This window comes from Podarcis muralis, chromosome 5, assembly GCF_964188315.1.
Source record: "Podarcis muralis chromosome 5, rPodMur119.hap1.1, whole genome shotgun sequence".
Lineage (NCBI taxonomy): Eukaryota > Metazoa > Chordata > Lepidosauria > Squamata > Lacertidae > Podarcis > Podarcis muralis.
This window is the reverse complement of record NC_135659.1, coordinates 70,431,388-70,449,297: the sequence shown is the minus strand read 5'-3', so window position 1 is coordinate 70,449,297 and position 17,910 is coordinate 70,431,388. Positions and strand designations below refer to the sequence as shown.

Genomic DNA, 17,910 nt, shown 5'->3' with positions numbered 1-17,910 from the left:
GCTCTCTCCAACACCAATATATTAACTGATCATCTGTGACTGCAGAGAGCCCTAAGCTGTGCTTCAAACCCCAACAATCAGCTGATAATTGGGACTTCAAAGCACCACGAAGAGGGCTTTGCTGGCACCTTTCTGGTCCATCGGTGACTTTACGTGTCCCACATTTGACACCAGAAGGACAGATAAGCATGCATTGATCAAAATTGCCTGGCAGGACATAAGGGGAGGCCCATGGGCTATAGGTTCCCCATCCTGATATAGAAAATGCAATGAAAAATTCAAAAGGCGTCCATCTTTCTTTCTTGCTCCTGAATTTTTATGGGGCACAGTTCCTATAAAAGCAGGAGCATCCTAATTAAAAGAAGAAGCAATGTTAAATGTTTCTCTTGTTCAGAAATATTTTCTCAAACTACTTGTGGAACCAAAGCCAATACTAGTAGTAAAAAACTGCAAAACTGGCCTTTATCCAAGTACAGGCTCCATCAGCTAGGCTCAGTGAACACCACATGCTCAGGACTGAGTCTTGATCCCCGAGGGTTCTCCCTTCGCAGAAGAACATTGTTTAGGCTATACTGGAAGAGATCCAGAAAACCTCAAGTGAGAATAGGAAAGCAATTTCCCCCTCCAGTTCCAAGTTAATGGAATCATTATATGACCACTATGGTCACCTAGTCATAGAATCATAGAGTTGGAATAGACCACAAGGGCCATCGAGTCCAACCCCCTGCCAAGCAGGAAACACCACCAGAGCACTCCTGACATATGGTTGTCAAGCCTCTGCTTAAAGACCTCCAAAGGAGGAGACTCCACCACACTCCTTGGCAGCAAATTCCACTGTCGAACAGCTCTTACTGTCAGGAAGTTCTTCCTAATGTTTAGGTGGAATCTTCTTTCTTGTAGTTTGGATCCATTGCTCCGTTTCCGCTTCTCTGGAGCAGCAGAAAACAACCTTTCTCCCTCCTCTATATGACATCCTTTTATATATTTGAACATGGCTATCATATCACCCCTTAACTTCCTCTTCTCCAGGCTAAACATGCCCAGCTCCCTTAGCCGTTCCTCATAAGGCACCGTTTCCAGGCCTTTGACCATTTTGGTTGCCCTCCTCTGGACACGTTCCAGTTTGTCAGTGTCCTTCTTGAACTGTGGTGCCCAGAACTGGACACAGTACTCCAGGTGAGGTCTGACCAGAGCAGAATACAGTGGCACAATTACTTCCCTTGATCTAGATGCTATACTCCTATTGATGCAGCCCAGAATTGCATTGGCTTTTTTAGCTGCCGCGTCACACTGTTGGCTCATGTCAAGTTTGTGGTCAACCAAGACTCCTAGATCCTTTTCACATGTACTGCTCTCAAGCCAGGTGTCACCCATCTTGTATTTGTGCCTCTCATTTTTTTTGCCCAAGTGCAATACTTTACATTTCTCCCTGTTAAAGTTCATCTTGTTTGTTTTGGCCCAGTTCTCTAATCTGTCAAGGTCGTTTTGAAGTGTGATCCTGTCCTCTGGGGTGTTAGCCACCCCTCCCAGTTTGGTGTCATCTGCAAATTTGATCAGGATGCCCTTGAGTCCATCATCCAAGTTGTTGATAAAGATGTTGAATAAGACCGGGCCCAAGACAGAACCCTGTGGCACCCCACTAGTCACTTCTCCAGGATGAAGAGGAACCATTGATGAGCACCCTTTGGGTTCGGTCAGTCAGCCAGTTACAAATCCACTGAGTGGTAGCATAGTCAAGACCGCATTTTACCAGCTTCTTTACAAGAATATCATGGGGCACCTTGTCGAATGCCTTGCTGAAATCAAGGTAGGCTACATCTACTGCGTTCCCTTCATCTACCAGGCTTGTAATTCTGTCAAAAAACGAGATCAGGTTAGTCTGACATGACTTATTTTTCAGAAATCCATGCTGACTATTGGTATCACAGTATTCCTTTCTAGGTGCTCACAGACTGTTTGCTTGTAACTATGGTCTTGTAACCATAGGAGTAATCTGAACTCAGGAAGACTGAGGAGGATTTAAAGCACTGCTTGGTGTCAATTTTGGATTGGCAGTGAGCAAACAAGCTGCAACTTAATCCAGACAAAGTGGAAATATTGTTGGGTGAGGAGGTTGGAAACTGGGAGGTAGATGTAAAACTTGTTTTGGATAGGACTGCACCACCCTGAACAACAGACTCAATACTGGAGTGCTCCTGGATTCAGCTCTGTGCCTAGAAGCCAGATAGTGAGGGTGGGTAGAATGCATTTTATGGTTTCAGCTGGCACATGGCCTCTTTCATTCATGCTGTAGTAAATGGGCAGCTACACTGTGAACCAAGGCATTAGACTCACAGTTTAGATCATCTCTCTACAGTGGTACCTCGCAAGACGAATGCCTTGCAAGACGGAAAACTCGCTAGACGAAAGGGTTTTTTGTTTTTTGAGCTGCTTCGCAAGACGATTTTCCCTACGGGCTTGCTTTGCAAGACGGAAACGTCTTGCAAGTTTGTTTCCTTTTTCTTAACACCGTTAATACAGTTGCGACTTGACTTCGAGGAGCAACTCATAGCACGCGGTGTGGTAGCCTTTTTTGAGGTTTTTGAAGACTTTGGTGATTTTTGAAGCTTTTCCGAAACTTTCCCGACACCGTGCTTCGCAAGACGAAAAAAATCGCAAGACGACAAAACTCGCGGAACGAATTAATTTCGTCTTGCGAGGCACCACTGTATTATCATCTGATCTCCATTGGTTACCAATTTGTCCCTGGGCTAAATTCAAAGTTCTGCTTTTGACGTTAAACAGCATAGGACCAGATACTAAGAACAGTCTTAAGAATCCAGCTGAACACAGAAGTCATCTTCAGAATCCCAACTCTATGCCCCTCTACCATAAGAAGTGAAGCTGGTGGGCATTAGGGACAGGATCTTCTGTTGTGCCGCAAAGATACTGAATACCCTCGCCAAAAAGGTATGTACAAAATATGTAAACATACATCCTTACAAAAGACTTTTTGGGTGCTACACTTTAGTCATAGGGTGCTGATACTGCCATTTAAAAAAATACTGATTCCTGATATTTTAAAATTGTGGTTACATTTGTTTTTTAATTTAAACGTATACTTCAATTTGATTATATTTTGTTAGCAGTTGAATATTTACCTAAGACAGAAACACAAGACAAAAATATTCTGGAAAAGGTATTTGTTTACAGTAAAGTTCCAACTATGCTATCACTGCAAAGACAAACATCTATAATGAAGCAAAGACATAACTACTGAGAAGCAATACTGCATTCAGACTGTTTTTTAAATGGAACCAGGTACTTTAACTTATTCACATAACAGCAGAAGATGACATCCTTAATGCTGATTGTTGACATTCTTGCATGGACCTTGATCTAATCCAGCAAAACCTAGCTCAGTGGCTCATGGTTTGGCTTGCAAGCAGAAAGGCCCAGGTTCAATCCCTGGCACTACCAGTTAGGATTGAGAGAGACTCCTGCCTGAAATCCTGGAGAGCCACTGCCAGTCAGTGTAGACCATGGGTGTCAAACACAAGGCCCGCGGGCCGAATCCGGCCCGCCAGACCTTGTCATGTGGCCCGTGTAGCCACCAGCCTGGCCTGCCTGCTTCCCCCTGCGAGGCGGCACGCTGTGGGCGGGGATGGGGGGCTGGAAGGCGGGCTGTGGAGAAAGCGAAGGCGCTCCCTTCCTGCACCGTTACTCGGCCGGCCTGAGAGAAAATTTCTGAGGCGGCGGCGGCCTTCGTCCAGGGTTGGGGGGCCATGGCGGGACTTTGCCCTCCCGGCGGCCTGGAGCATCTGGAGCTGGGGCGGCTGCGGGACCCGCCGGGCAGCAGCGACGGCGGCGGAATCGTCATCGGCGCTTCTTCTCCTTCTCCTTCGTCTTGCTCGCTGTCGCCGCCGCTCTTGTCTTGCTCGAGGCAGGCCTGGAGCCGGGACAACCCGGGCTTCGAGCCCGAGGAGGAGGCGGGCAAAGCGGCCAGGGCAGCTGGCGGGAGCGCCGCGGCGGGGCCCGTGCTGCAGATGGGCGTGGTGGAGTGGGGCTGAGGAGGGGCGCCTTCGCCCTCGGAGCCTGACAAGGCCTGCCGAGAGCGGGAGGCAGCGGAGGCGCAGGCGGTGCGATGAAAAGGAGGAAGGCGGAGGGGAAGGTTAAGGCCAGCAGCGTTGCTCCGCCGGAGGCGCCCCGCCGCCACATTTCCCTCACGAGGAGACCGGCGAGGAGGTCGCCAAGCAGCCGTCGCCTCGCCTGGGCCAAAGGCATGGCGCACCGCCTGCGAGGTGAGTCGCCGCCCGGCCGGGCCCTTCCGTCGCCCTTCCCGGCTCGCATCTCTCCTGTTTCACCTTATTACTTTTATGTTACTCGCAAGTCTTCTGCTCTGAAGACAGATGCAAATAATCCGTTCAGCTCCTCTGCAATCTCCTTTCCCATCTTTAGCACACCTTTGATTCCCTTGTTGGCCAAAGGCTCTACCACAGACATATCCAAAGTCCATTTTGGGGGCCTAATCCGGCCCCTTCGGCAGTTTATGGGGTAAAATCCTCAAAAAACCCCTCAACAACTTCAACCCTAAAAAAAAAAAAAAAGCTCAACAATTTCAATCCTAAAAAAAGCGCAACAACTTTGGTTGGCCCTCACGGCCCTTCACTTCATCAAATCTGGCCCTCCTTGAAAAAAGTTTGGGCACCACTGGTGTAGACAATACTTAGCTAGATGAAATAATGGCCCAATCGTGGTATAAGGCAGCTTCTTATGCTGTCATAAAAAGTGCATACTCAGGATCATCTAGCACAGATTAATTATGCACACTTGATTTAGACCAGAGGTGACTAACCAGTAACCCTCCACATGGCTTTGGACTCTCAATTCCATTAGCCTCAATCAGTATGGTCAATGGTCAGGAATGATGGAAGCTGTAGTCCAACAACCTCTGAAGGATCTCGGGTTAGCCACCCTTGTTTTATACGTTTAAAACATATTGGTGATTTGAGGTGAGGCAAGACTGAGGGCAGTCCTAGAACCTCTCCAGGGAAATAGGGATGGCCAGCTGTGGGGTGGCCACTGAGATACATCTCATGTGACATGCTCTTTCACATAATTTAAGTGCCCTGACAGTGATGCTGTCATATGCTATCTCAACTGAAGCTTGCAAAACTCTTCCTGAGCAACACTATGTAGAATGCTTCACACTAGCCTATTCTCAAGGTTATTACTTAAAACCATTAACTATTTTCACTAAATCGCAATCTCACAGCCATTGCTTTCCCATCAAATGGACTCTGTGAAGAGGTATCTTTGGCTGTGATATGGGTCAAAAATGCCCCCGTTTTGAAACCTGAGAGAGATTCAGGGCCCATCTCAGCTAGCAATAGGTTCACAACTCTTAAAATTCAACTCAGAGCCCTCTGGATAAGAAATAACTACCTGAATAATTGTTAGGGTGGAAAAAAACTACTTCAATAATTGCTAGGGCAAACTAGTGTTAATTTGCCCGTGTTTCCAATTTCAGCATAACAAAATCTGCAGGTTCTGCCAAATACTACTACTACTTTTAAAATAAATAACCTATTCAGAAGGTGCAGTATGAAAATGTGATAGTTGTGAATGATGTATGTAAGGTACAACACATCAGAGGGCCCAAAGGTGGTTGCTCACCCCATACTGTACCATTACATGATCATATAATGCAACAGTCTGGGCTTGCTGCTAAAAGTAGAAGTGTGACATGTTCCCAAGCTTGCTTGAAGCAGCCACTCCTAGAATGAGCAATTCTCATTTGTTCTGTAACAGGAGGGCTGACCTCAGATCTTCAAAGCAGCTATCAGCTCATATTTGATACTACAAGCTGCATATAAATTTTCCCTGTAGGTGCAAGCACCTGACACTTGGGTTATGTAAGAAATAGGTTAGGAATCGTTGAATTTGTATGGGGAGGAGGGTAAGAGTGTGTGTGAACAGGCCAATACTATCTTTTCAAGAGTCTGAAATCCTGCACCTCTGTCAATTTGCCTGTAGTCCCTGAATATATCCTGAGTTTAATTTTCAGTAGTACATCCTCAGATTAATCCTTTATTTACAGTGGGTCAGCTAATCTGAAGTGGCTTGCCTTACGTAATATAAATTTAGTGCTGTTGAGGTGGACCCAGCGTCTAAATAAATTTATGATCAGCCGTCACTATCATCAGGAGCATTAACTCATGATTGGGCCAAATGACCATCAGCCCTCATTAAGAGGATGGTTTATATTGGTTAAGTACGTAATTCGTTCCGGAGGTCGAACCGAAACTGTTTTTAACCTGAAGTACCACTTTAGCCAATGGGGCCTCCCGCTGCTGCCGTGCCGCCGCTGCACAATTTCTGTTCTTATCCTGAAGCAAAGTTCTTAACCCAAGGTACTATTTCTGGGTTAGCAGAGTCTGTAACCTGAAGTATATGTAACCTGAAGCGTAGTAACCCAAGGTACCACTGTATAATGAACTTTTAAAAATGTTAAAATATACATTTGTAAAGAAACCAGAAGCCTTCCTATTGGGTATTGTAGATAGAGAAATACATAAGCAAGATAAAATATTGTTTTTGTATGCAACAACTGCAGCAAGAATATTACTGGCCCAAAAATGGAAACAGGAAGAGATCCCAACAAAAGAAGAGTGGCAGATGAAGTTAATGGACTATGACGAGTTGGCAAAACTAACTGGGGAAATTCGGAACCAGCAGGACCAGACCTTTTCAAAAGACTGGAATAAATTTACATTGTATTTGAGAGACAACTGTAAACAATTGACATCTTTAGTAGGGCTACAAGAAGTTTTGTAAGATTAGAGATATAAATTATTATCAATATGATGTTAGTTAAGGAGGAGGGAAGTCTCAAGCCAAGATGGCGAAGTGGTTTTTATATATCATATGTAAGATGGATGTTTTGTCAATTTTTTAAATTTTTTTTTAATAAAAATTATATATATATATAAAAATAAGGTTCCATCAACAGTGTTTTGAAACCGTTCAGCCAGGTGACCACAGATGCTTTCTCTCTGAATCTCTTTTCTAGGTACTCTGAAATATCTAACTAGTTAAGTCAATATATTGACTTAGTTCATTTTAAGTCTCTCTGTGTGTTTTTGCCTTCCCTTTTCTTTTTCCCCACCTTTCACCAAATAAAATTTCATATAGTTTGACATTTGGCTTCAATTGTTTTAAAAGGCAATTATCTGGAATGTCTCATAAAACTCTTCCCCACATGCTCAACAATATGGTTAAGTTTTGTGTTTTAAGGATAGTTTATGACTTGGTGTACTCTAAGAATTGGAAAAGTGAGTCAAAAGCTGCTTCCCGTTTAATATTTTTACGAGCTCTCAAAAAAAATGAGGCAGCCTAGAGTTTTCTGCAGGTTAGTATTATCCTGTTGTGATGACCTATGGCACTCTTATACTTTCATACACAATAGGGTGCTGTAAATTCTCTTCGATCCAGCATTCCTTAGTGCAATCAGCTCTTAAAATATAAGAATTAAGCAAAAAAAGTGGGCTGGCTTGCAGGATAGGTACAGATAAAGCTAAGTTACAAAGAAAACATGCGCAACTTACTTCTGATCTTAAAATATACATCATTAATGCTTAATCCTATGTGAAGAAGCCTCATGGATAAGCCTTCTCAGAAGGCTATACAACTGATTTCTTTTATTGCAATAATTAGTGACACTTTAATAGTGCCATCTATGTCCTCTTTGTACGATTAATCTTTCTGCCCTCTCCACCAATACCTCAACACACATTTGTACTTTGGAGCAGACATCTCCAATTAAGTTGTGCCAGAGACAGAAGTTCATCAACTGAAAGAAACCACATTGGGAGAAGCTTCAGCTGGGTTGGGTGTCTGAAGGAAGTTCCCTTTGAAGTGACATAATCAAACTGCTTAAAACAGATAAAGACAGAAAATATAGTACAAATACGCATAAATATTGGTACTTCTCCTTCAAACAATGACAGCTTTCAAACAACAAGGACAGCATCACAAAAGTGCTATATTGTTCATGACTTGCTTCTGAAAGTTGGTAATCATGCCTTTACCCCCTATAGCTCCACTTGCCTGCACAACAATGACCAAGGAGCAATCCTATCTGCCCACAACACATTACAAACTACAATCTCAGGAATTTTCTTCTCATTAGTCATTTAAGTTACCAGACTGGGGGTGGCAAGAGAGGGAAAGGAGATAAATTTCTTAAAGGCTTATTTAACTTGAATTTGCTATGGAAAACATTGTTTTTAAATATTTTAACAGAATATTCCTAACGCATAAGCACATAAATAATTCAAAAATCGATAAATAAAGCTAAAGCAGATTTTTTTTCTATTGTGGTATTTTGGCAGGAGAAACTAATTTCCTTAGCACAGGGTTGGGGAACATGGTGTCCATCAGCTAATGGTTGGAATACACGTCTTATTACCCCTGATGACTGACTGTCCTGGCTGAGACTGGTGGGAGTTGGATCTAACCACATATAAGCACACATCTGTGGGTAAAAGCCTCAGCGCCTAGGGCTTGCGGATCGAAAGGTCGGCGGTTCGAATCCCCGCGGCGGGGTGCGCTCCCGCTGCTCGGTCCCAGCGCCTGCCAACCTAGCAGTTCGAAAGCACCCCCGGGTGCAAGTAGATAAATCGGGACCGCTTACCAGCGGGAAGGTAAACGGCGTTCCGTGTGCTGCGCTGGCTCGCCAGATGCAGCTTGTCACGCTGGCCACGTGACCCGGAAGTGTCTCCGGACAGCCCTGGCCCCTGGCCTCTTGAGTGAGATGGGCGCACAATCCCAGAGTCTGTCAAGACTGGCCCGTACGGGCAGGGGTACCTTTACCTTTTATGTATGTATGCATATGGGTATATATCAACACATATAACACACACACAAACAACTAAAAACCACACAGAATTCAGATCTTATTATAACTCTCTACATTAAACTGAAGTAATTTATTATGCTTATGGAACTGCTATGTCTAAATCTATGGAGTTTAAATGGGTTTTAGAGCACATTTAAAAAGCCTAATTTGGAAATGATGGAGTGAAGTATCAGCACGTTCAGACTCTGCAATTCAGACATGCAATGCTTCAGCCCTTGTTGATCTGCACCAGTTCACATGGTAGATCACAATCTGTGTGGGAATATTTATATACCAGGCACTCCCACGGCTAGCTTATCACAGTGAGCATAACAATGCTCCAGAGGAGAAGTGGGAGAAAGACAGTATACCCTGTGACAGTACTGTATACACCTAAGCTAGTCTTAAGTAGGGGAGAACGCCTTTTTGAAACATTTCTGCAGAAGGCTTTAAGATCTACATCTCTATTTAATTCTATTACACTTAATGAGCACAGCTTTTTCTCATTAAAACCCGGCTGTACGCAACCCTTTAGGCCAACCAATTTTACTACAGAGATATTACTATCTCACTCAGTTCAGTGCTGCTCTTTAAAGCCTGAATAATTTAGCTTGGAAACCCTTAAGGCTGCTTTATAGGCGAACTTCAGCAAGGCGCCCAGACAAAGCCCCCTCCTTCCCCATCACCCAACCTCATCCCACGAGGAACCCTCTTCAACCTTTTCTGACCAAGGACCCGCCGTTAGCACAAAAGGGAGGGAGCCACTTTTTAACTTCACCCTATAGTAGTTGTGTGGCCGCACCGCTGCGGCGACACTTAGGGTCAGGCCGACGACACTTACCAGACGAAGGCCGATTTATGCCTTACATACACAATGGTCACAAAAGGAGAAGCGGGGCCGCCGGAGGCAGCCCACTCCGAGATATATAAACTCCGGACGACCTGGAAAGGAAGCCTCGGCATCTCCGGTGCCGAAGAAGAGGCGAGACTGGGGCAGGACCATGAAGGGAGCGCGGAACCGGTGGCAGCAGAGGCAGGACACGAGTTTCCCCGCCCACCTCGAGCTCTGCGAAAAGTCCCTTCCAGCCCCTGCCCCACAAAAGGCCCCCCCCCCAAAGGGGTTAATCCAGAACTGGGAAACCGAGGAGCAGCTCCATCTCCTTCTCTGCCCATCGCCCTGGCCGGGGAGACCCGAGGCCCACAAAAGGGAAGAAGCGGGAGGCTCCGCTCCCCTCAGAGCCTTCCCTCCCGCCGGCGCCCCGTCGGCAGTTGCTGCCCCCACACTCACCCTCGGTGACCTCCAGCACCTTCACCTGCTCCTCGGCAGCTGCGCGAACCCCTTGCACCGGGCACAGGATGCCGTTCAGGGTCTCCACCAGCGCCTCCTTCAGCCCCTGAGCCACAGGGCCCGGCCCCACGCCCGACGCGACGCCCGCCATCCCGCCGCGCCCCTGAGGAGAGCAGCAGCAAAGGCGAGGGAGAAGCTCTGCGGGGCTGGGGGGGGCGGGGAGGAAGCGCGAGGCGGGCGGAAAGGCAGCAGCGGGTGCGGGTGAGGCGGCACTAGGCGGGCTGAGGGCCGCGGCTGCTGCCGCCACCGCGCGCCAAACGCGCACGCAACGACGTGCTCTCGCGCGGAGAGCGGCGCCGGCGAGGATCCCGCCGGAACCGATTCTCGGAGAGCGCCCCCTGCAGCACGGATGGATGCATCGCACCCTTAGGCTGACAACTTTTACTTTTTTTTTTTTTTAATTGGAGGAGTCCTTTATTACAGATCAGGCAGATTAAAAAGGTAGACTATGTAAAGCAGAAGACTGAAAGAAAAATGTACCCATTTAACCGTTTCAAAAAACCATGTACGGAAAGAAGCTGAAGGAAAACACCCGAGAAGAGGCAGGTGTACCACCGTTCCCATTATACGCTGGGCTGGTGGAGCCATTTCTCTTGCTGGTCTGCTAAAGAGAAATGTTGACAGCATGCCATCTCATTCTGCTGGTACTTAATGGGACAGGCTGGCATGGGTCAGAGGCACCATCATGACAAACCAGAAAGTGCTGGATGAAAAGTGACTCATGGTCAATGGTGACAGAAATGCCATGCCATGGAATGGCAGGAAGTTGCTGTTTCTGCAGTAACAAGAAAGATAGCAGTGAGCCCCACCAAATGTCTGCTTAGCTTTGCAGACAGCAGGGCTGCTGGACTGGCTGCTACAAGTGAAGGACAAAATCTAGGTGTTCATCAGAATTTAGTAAAACCCCATTTTCAGTGGCAAGGCATGGTTTCCAGTCCTAAAGGTTCAGCAAGGTCAAATCAGGAGAATTTCCCATCCATCATGTAGTAGTGATACATCAGTCCCAACACTATGGCTCCCAAAACAGGATCAGATGGACTGTCCAGAAACTTCATTCTTTCGAGGGAGACTTGTTTGGAACCTTGGAGGCATTAGGATTACTGTCATATGGATGAACCTCTCCTATAAGGCATTGGTCAAGCATTTCTCGGGCATCCAAAGAGTGGCCAACATCTTCAAATTTCTCAGTGGCATCTCTACCAGCTTGTTTGAGCAGAATCTCCTCTCCACCTGGATGCTCACTGAGGAAGCGGGTGACGTCATAGACACGCCCACTGATGACCAGTCTCCTAGTTGGTGTTTCGCTTCACCACTTTGTCCAGGGTGAAGACCCCTTTCGCGGGTCTCCAGCATGTCCTCCTTTCTTGCTCCCCATTCAGACTCGCCCGCCTCGACCGAACAGGCTGACTTTTGAAATAAAAAAATGGACGGTGGGATCCATCCATTTTTGGCTGGCTTAGGGGTCCAGCTCAATAGCTTTTGCTGGAAACAGGGATGGGCAGATACAATACAAAAATTGACTGTTCACCTACATCTTAAAGCAGGGGGTGGGGAATGTTTGGCTCTTGCTGGACTACAACTTCCTTCACCCCCTGACCATTGGCTATGCTGGCTGGGAATGGTGGGAATTGGAGTCCAACGAAGATCACATGTTCCTCCCAACTGGTTATTGGTTTGTTTGTTGATGAGGATGAGGATGATTATGATGTGTTTTTTGTTTTCATTTTGTATGTTGCGAACGGCCCTGTGATCATCAGATGAAGGGTGGTATACAAATTTAATCAATAAAATTTAAAATAAATAACAAGACAAAAGACAGGGAGGAGAAATGACCTTGCTTCTTGACTGTCGAGGGACTATACGAACTTATTTCTGACCAATTAGGGAACCCTGATTAAAATGGGCTTACTCTCATGTGTGCTTAGAATTACATTCTTTACATTCATTCTGATTTGGTCTGGCCATTGCAAAGCTCTGGACAGTCAGCTGAGCAGTGGTAAAATGTGGAGATGTACTGAAGGGGCATCTGAAAGGACTGCAAGCTCCCACTGTCTGGATATTAAGATAATCAGAGCTCCTTCTCTGGGTGTCCCCGATATCAAAAGTTAGGTGGGTGGTGACCAGAAAAATAATAATTGAGATGGCACATGGTTGTATACATGTCATGGGCCCCTGCTGGATAGCATACATGATTGCTATTAATGAGCAGCCATCACTGTGCATACACAATCTTGTGTCTCTAAAAAAAATAAGCATTTTTTTCTTCTTATTGCCACCATCAGAATTAAAATGCCTTCCCACTCACCCATCCTTCTCAGTAGTGAACTATGAGATAAAAGTAAGCAGAGCTGTAGCTTCGCATCATTCTCCTGGCTGTACTTCAAATAGGGGTGAGGCAGTAAAGAGAGAGAAGATTGCTGAAAGCCCAATAAGGGCTGCTTTCTTAAGCCAACTGCTCATACAGCCCTGGAAGAACAGGAGAACTGAAGGGCTACACTGTGTTGCCACAGCTGACTTCCCTTAGATGGATTGGATGGGTGCTATGGAGGATACAAAATACAAAGGCTGCACCAAGAGGCCCCTAAGAATTGACCAGAATTTGGTTGCATTTATAAATTTTATGTCTGTCCTGGTCTATTGTCTGCTGATTTATTTTGTACTGTGTGTTTTTTATTGTACATTGCCTTGTAATTTCAAATCGAAGTTGATATATAAATATAATGATGATGAGAGGGGACTTTTATTAATCGGAGCTGAAAAGGAAAAAAAAAATACTTGCAACTTCTACATGCCTGGAGGGCTTGCCTAAACAAAAGATGTTTCAAACAGGCACCATTAAGATTACAGTGGAAGTGCCTACTACCTGACCTCATTCACAGGAAGTTCCACAGTGTACATGCTGCCACACTAAAAGACAGATTTATTACAAGTGCAGAACAAGTATTATGTGGCAGCTGTAACAAATGTCCTGCAGCATCAATACATAGTAAAGTTCTTTTTCCTCCACCCCCACCCCCCAATTGTATGCTGAAGCAAACTGCTGAATGGCTTGCAATGCTTTTCTTAAGAGTGGCTGAAATGCATTTAATTAATCATGCAAAAACCACAGACAAAAATGTGTGGATTTTTCACAAATCCAACATGTCCTATAAATATCCCATTGTTTGTCTTGCAGATGGATGCATGAAACCACAAGCATGGTCTGACTATAGGCATCTTTCTTTTGAACTAGCACATTCTGAGGTAAAGTTGGGTTGCAGCCAGAATTAAATATGCCAGTTCAGATCTCATGAGCAGGCAGTAGTGAGACATGTGTCATGCCAGTGAAGTGCATGCCAGAGCCTATAAACATCCAGATGATCAGAGACATTATTATTTCTGGCCTATTACCAATACAGTATTTGTACTAACCCAATTTCATTGTTGCTATTTTAAGACAAAACTCCCTAACTGGCTTTGTTGTGCAATGGCTTTTACTAAAGAGAATGCCTGAGAGGACGCTTTGCATAGATCAACACGGTGACAATTTAAATGTTTCCAGCACTGCCTTGTTACATCAGCACCCATGTGTTCTAGAGTAAATGCTTGAGAACACTGCTTTGCATAGACCGGCATGGTGAGAAAACAATCCTATTTAAGTGCTTCCATATGAAAGATCACACTGTTTTCTTATACCTTGTGTTCTAGATCTGACTCTGTCAAAATGATGGCAATCTCTCTGTAATAACCTCACTATTGTACAGGAAACCAACCACACCACTGTATGTAACCCAATTTCATGCTGGCTGTGCAGTGGTGATATGATAAAGTCTGGTTTTTTGTTTCCTTCCCACAATGCAGTGCTTTCGAAGCCGAGGGCCTTTGCAGGAACCTGGCAAAACAATGTAATATTGGCCACTCTTTCTCACACTCCCATACAATAGGTGCTCCCCTCTCCCCAAAATAAAAACACTGTCATAGGCCAATAATGTTTTTACCTTTAAACATGCATCTCTCATAAGGGGAAAAGGCTGGCAGCACTGGCTCCAAGGTAACATTGTTGATTGAAATGAGATGTTTATTGGTCTGAAGAGGGTACATTTCTGAAAATCTAAGGGCTGAACAGTCTACAAAACTTTTGTTACTACTATATTGATGCTGCTACTTTCTGTTTTTATGGTACAGTGGTACCTTGCGTTAAGAACTTAATTCATTCTGGAGGTCCATTCTTAACCTGAGGTACTTTAGCTAATGGGGCCTCCCGCTGCCGCCACGCCACAGCCGTGTGATTTCTGTTCTCATCCTGAAGCAAAGTTCTTAACCTGAGGTACTATTTCTGGGTTAGCGGAGTCTGTAACCTGAAGCGTCTGTAACCCGAGGTACCACTGTGTAACTTGGATGAGTTGTGCCAACTCAAAGATACGTGTAGTTCTTAAGCTCACAAGAGGACTTTTGATTCAGTAGGTGCTTCTGCTAAGCCAATGGATGATCACAGAGGGGGTTGTTCACCATTTCTTCCTTGCCCCCACAGGTACAAGCATTTCCCCAAAATCAGAGCGAATGTTGAGGGATATGAGAGGTGGCATAGGTTGACTACAGCAGGAAGAGCTAGTCTGCAAAAAGCACGTTCCCTCAGAATCTGCTAGCAGAGGTGTCCACTGATTTCCCACCCAAGCAACACAGCATTTTGGAAAGGAACACACCTAGGACAGTATTTCTCTCTCACACAATCTTTTTCTACACAGTTCTGGAACAGGTTTCTTCATAAAGGAGCAAAATATTTTTTATTCTGCTCCTCCGCCCAAGTGTTGATCAATATGCTCTTTATTTATTAAAATAAATAAATAAAATAAAATAATAAAATAAATAAATGTGGCACTAGGATTGTTTTGGGCATGGCTTTCAAGGAAAGGCTTTCCCTCAGGTAGCCTTCCTCAGGCTGGTGCTCCAAATGTTGAGACTCCCAACTGCCCTCAACCCCAGCCATCATGACAATGGGTAAAGGATTATGAGAACTGCAGTCCCAACATTTGGCAAGTGCCAGGCTGGGGAAGGCTGTCTTAATATGCTTTGTTCTCAAATAATGGGAATTCTGAAAGTGCTACTGGTCAGTGCACCCAACCCATTGCAGTTGGGACAATACTATTATAAAACACAGTTTCAATTGCTATTCTGGAACCACTACAAGGGCTGAAGGTAGACAGAAGAAACTCCTGGACTATAGCATCCATAATTTGTACTGCTTGTACTCACTAGCTGTCAGATTTAGTGCAAGTCTTAAGAACTAATCCCATAGCATATTCCCACCACTAATTCCAGAAGTTAAAATGAAATAAGAAGCCTGTAAATAAGAATTCCATCGCCATTCAATTTTTGATTTTTGTGTTACAAATATGTTTTATGCTTTAAATGTATTGGCATTTTTTAAAAAAGGTAACAGCCAGCCAATGTTTTTTCGTTCTGCTAGGAAGTTACGTTTTAGGCCAAATGTATGTCAAGAGTCTCATTCTCTGCTGACTGAGCTATCATCTAACATAACATTGATTATGAACTCAGTTGGACTTGTTAGAAATGGCAGTTATATAGAGATAGAAGCAAGAAGCTGCTAGGAATATTTCTGTCCTTTTTCTCACTGGTCAAGAGTTCCAAACTGTATTCACATCACCCATGAATTGGGAAAGAATGGCATCTGGTTGTGAAGACTGCTGTCCAAAAACTTACCGAAGTCAGAAGTGAGCAAATATATACCATGAGGAATTAACACAAAAAGGAACACCAGTCCAATACACAAGATAGCCGTGGGCAGGGCTTGTGCTGACAGAGCTCACAGATGAATCCTGACTCTCATACTGAATCAGACCATTAGTCCATCTAAGCTCAGGTACTGGCTGGCAGTGGCACTCAGGGTTTAAAACAGTGGTCTCTGCCACCCATATCTAGAGATGCTAGGGATGGAAGAAGACATTTATGTCCATTCTGCTGCAGTTTGTCTTCTGACACAAACTACATTATTAGCCTCATTTTCCAATTTGGCAGAGTTTTACATTAATTGCTATTATTACGTTATTACACACCATTTCAATGCAATGGTCATTCATTTCAATACACAGGGAACTCAATACAAATGGGGAAAGAAGCAATCAATCATGCACCACTGGCGAACTCAAAACAAGAGCGGATACCAATCGTATTCACTAAATTGATTTCTGTTCCAGACATGGGACAAATAAGTGAACATCGGCATTTTCCACACCGATTTCCATCAGAATTCTGTGACAAGTCTAGAGATGCTGAGGACTGAACCTGGGATGTTTTGCCTGCAGAGCATGGACTCTACACGGAGCCAAGGCTCTTCCATCATTTATGTCATCTGAGAGACCTATGTAAAACATATCTACAAAAGTTACTACCTCATAAAACCCACTTGCCTACACATTCGTGGTCTTGGAAAAGAAACAGATTTGTTAAGTTTCTATGCCTATTTGCCACAGGTAATGAGGAAATAGGTTTTTACAAGGCAGATCTAGGCTCTGTGGGATTAAGGAGAGAAAGATGTCTGAAAATGCAATGGCATGGATGCTTTTAAAAACATAACATGTGAAAACATGCATCATAAAAGAGATCAAGGTGGGAAACAGCTGCAATGCAACATCTTTGAAGACACCAGCATGGAATTTTGTAACATAACCAAGGGTTTATTCCACAATATAAACTGCAACATTTGATACAAGCTACCAAAAAAGAAGAAAAAGCCAAAATACAGCTGTGGCCATTACTTTACAGAGCTTTCTTGTCTCCTACATCACTAGTCCATCAGTGACACTAGAACCTAAACATTTGCTTTCTGTACATTAACCAATGCTAAAAGCACCACACGCTGTTCAGAAATAGAATTCCAGTCACTGAAACCAGACACAGAAGTTATTGCTCAGATAAATAAACCTAGTCTACAAAATCAAAGGGGGGGGGGGGGAATCTAAAGTTTTCAAAAATGTTCAAAAGAGTAAACAGGGATTTCTTCAAAAAGAGGAATTATGGGAATTCTTAGTGCAGTGTTTTGCACCTAAACAGAGTTGATTAAATGTGCTGGTAAATTTCAAAGAGGTAATTTAATGCTATACATGAAAAGGTGCATGTTTTGATGCCTTCAAACTGGCTAAAAACCCCTGTCTGAACAGTCAGCATTTCAAACCTCAATAACCACAAACAGCTTAAAGGATAAAAATACAAAAGTGTCAAATTGTTTTAAGGTCTGAAAAATGATCCCATTAGGATAGAAGTAGCACCATTTGCAACTTGGCTCTAAAACCAGCCCAGTGGCTTTATGGAGGGGAAAAAAAAGCTAATCTTCTGTTGTAGAGTCCTTATGTTCATCAGGCATGTTACTTTCGATATGGGGAGTCCTTTCCCGTACAGCTCACACATATGTAGTCTTCTTTTTCTGCCATTTCTGGAGAGACACCCACACATACTTGATGGAACCACTGATTGCAGCAGCCATCACACTGGACCCAGTCCACCTAGACACAAAGAGAGAGTTAAAAGTCTTCACACAACAACAAATATGGTACATCACTTTTATATCTGTTTGCTAGCAAGTTTTCTGTAGCTACGTCTAGCAGTCTACTAGTACCATATCCTGTACTGGGCACAATACTTTGAGGAGATAAAAAAACTGGTGTTCAGAAAACAGTCTTAGGGTGAA

At 44.3% G+C, this 17,910-nt stretch overlaps 2 protein-coding genes across 5 annotated transcripts in view; both read right to left on the bottom strand.

Moving 5' to 3' along the window:
- The window catches only part of IPO9 (importin 9), a 34,455-nt gene extending 24,043 nt beyond the window's left edge, over positions 1–10,412 (bottom strand). Inside the window, exon 1 of the mRNA XM_028734728.2 lies at positions 10,167–10,412. Coding sequence (XP_028590561.2) covers positions 10,167–10,317 — 151 coding nt within the window. The 5' untranslated portion in view covers positions 10,318–10,412. The remainder of the gene's footprint in view (positions 1–10,166) is intronic.
- A 6,464-nt stretch (positions 10,413–16,876) lies between these two features.
- The window catches only part of KDM5B (lysine demethylase 5B), a 48,497-nt gene continuing 47,463 nt past the window's right edge, over positions 16,877–17,910 (bottom strand). For all 4 annotated transcript variants that reach the window (XM_028734726.2, XM_028734724.2, XM_028734727.2 and 1 more), the window contains one exon: positions 16,877–17,725. In XM_028734726.2, the coding sequence (XP_028590559.2) occupies positions 17,588–17,725 (138 nt within the window). In that variant the 3' untranslated portion in view covers positions 16,877–17,587. The remainder of the gene's footprint in view (positions 17,726–17,910) is intronic.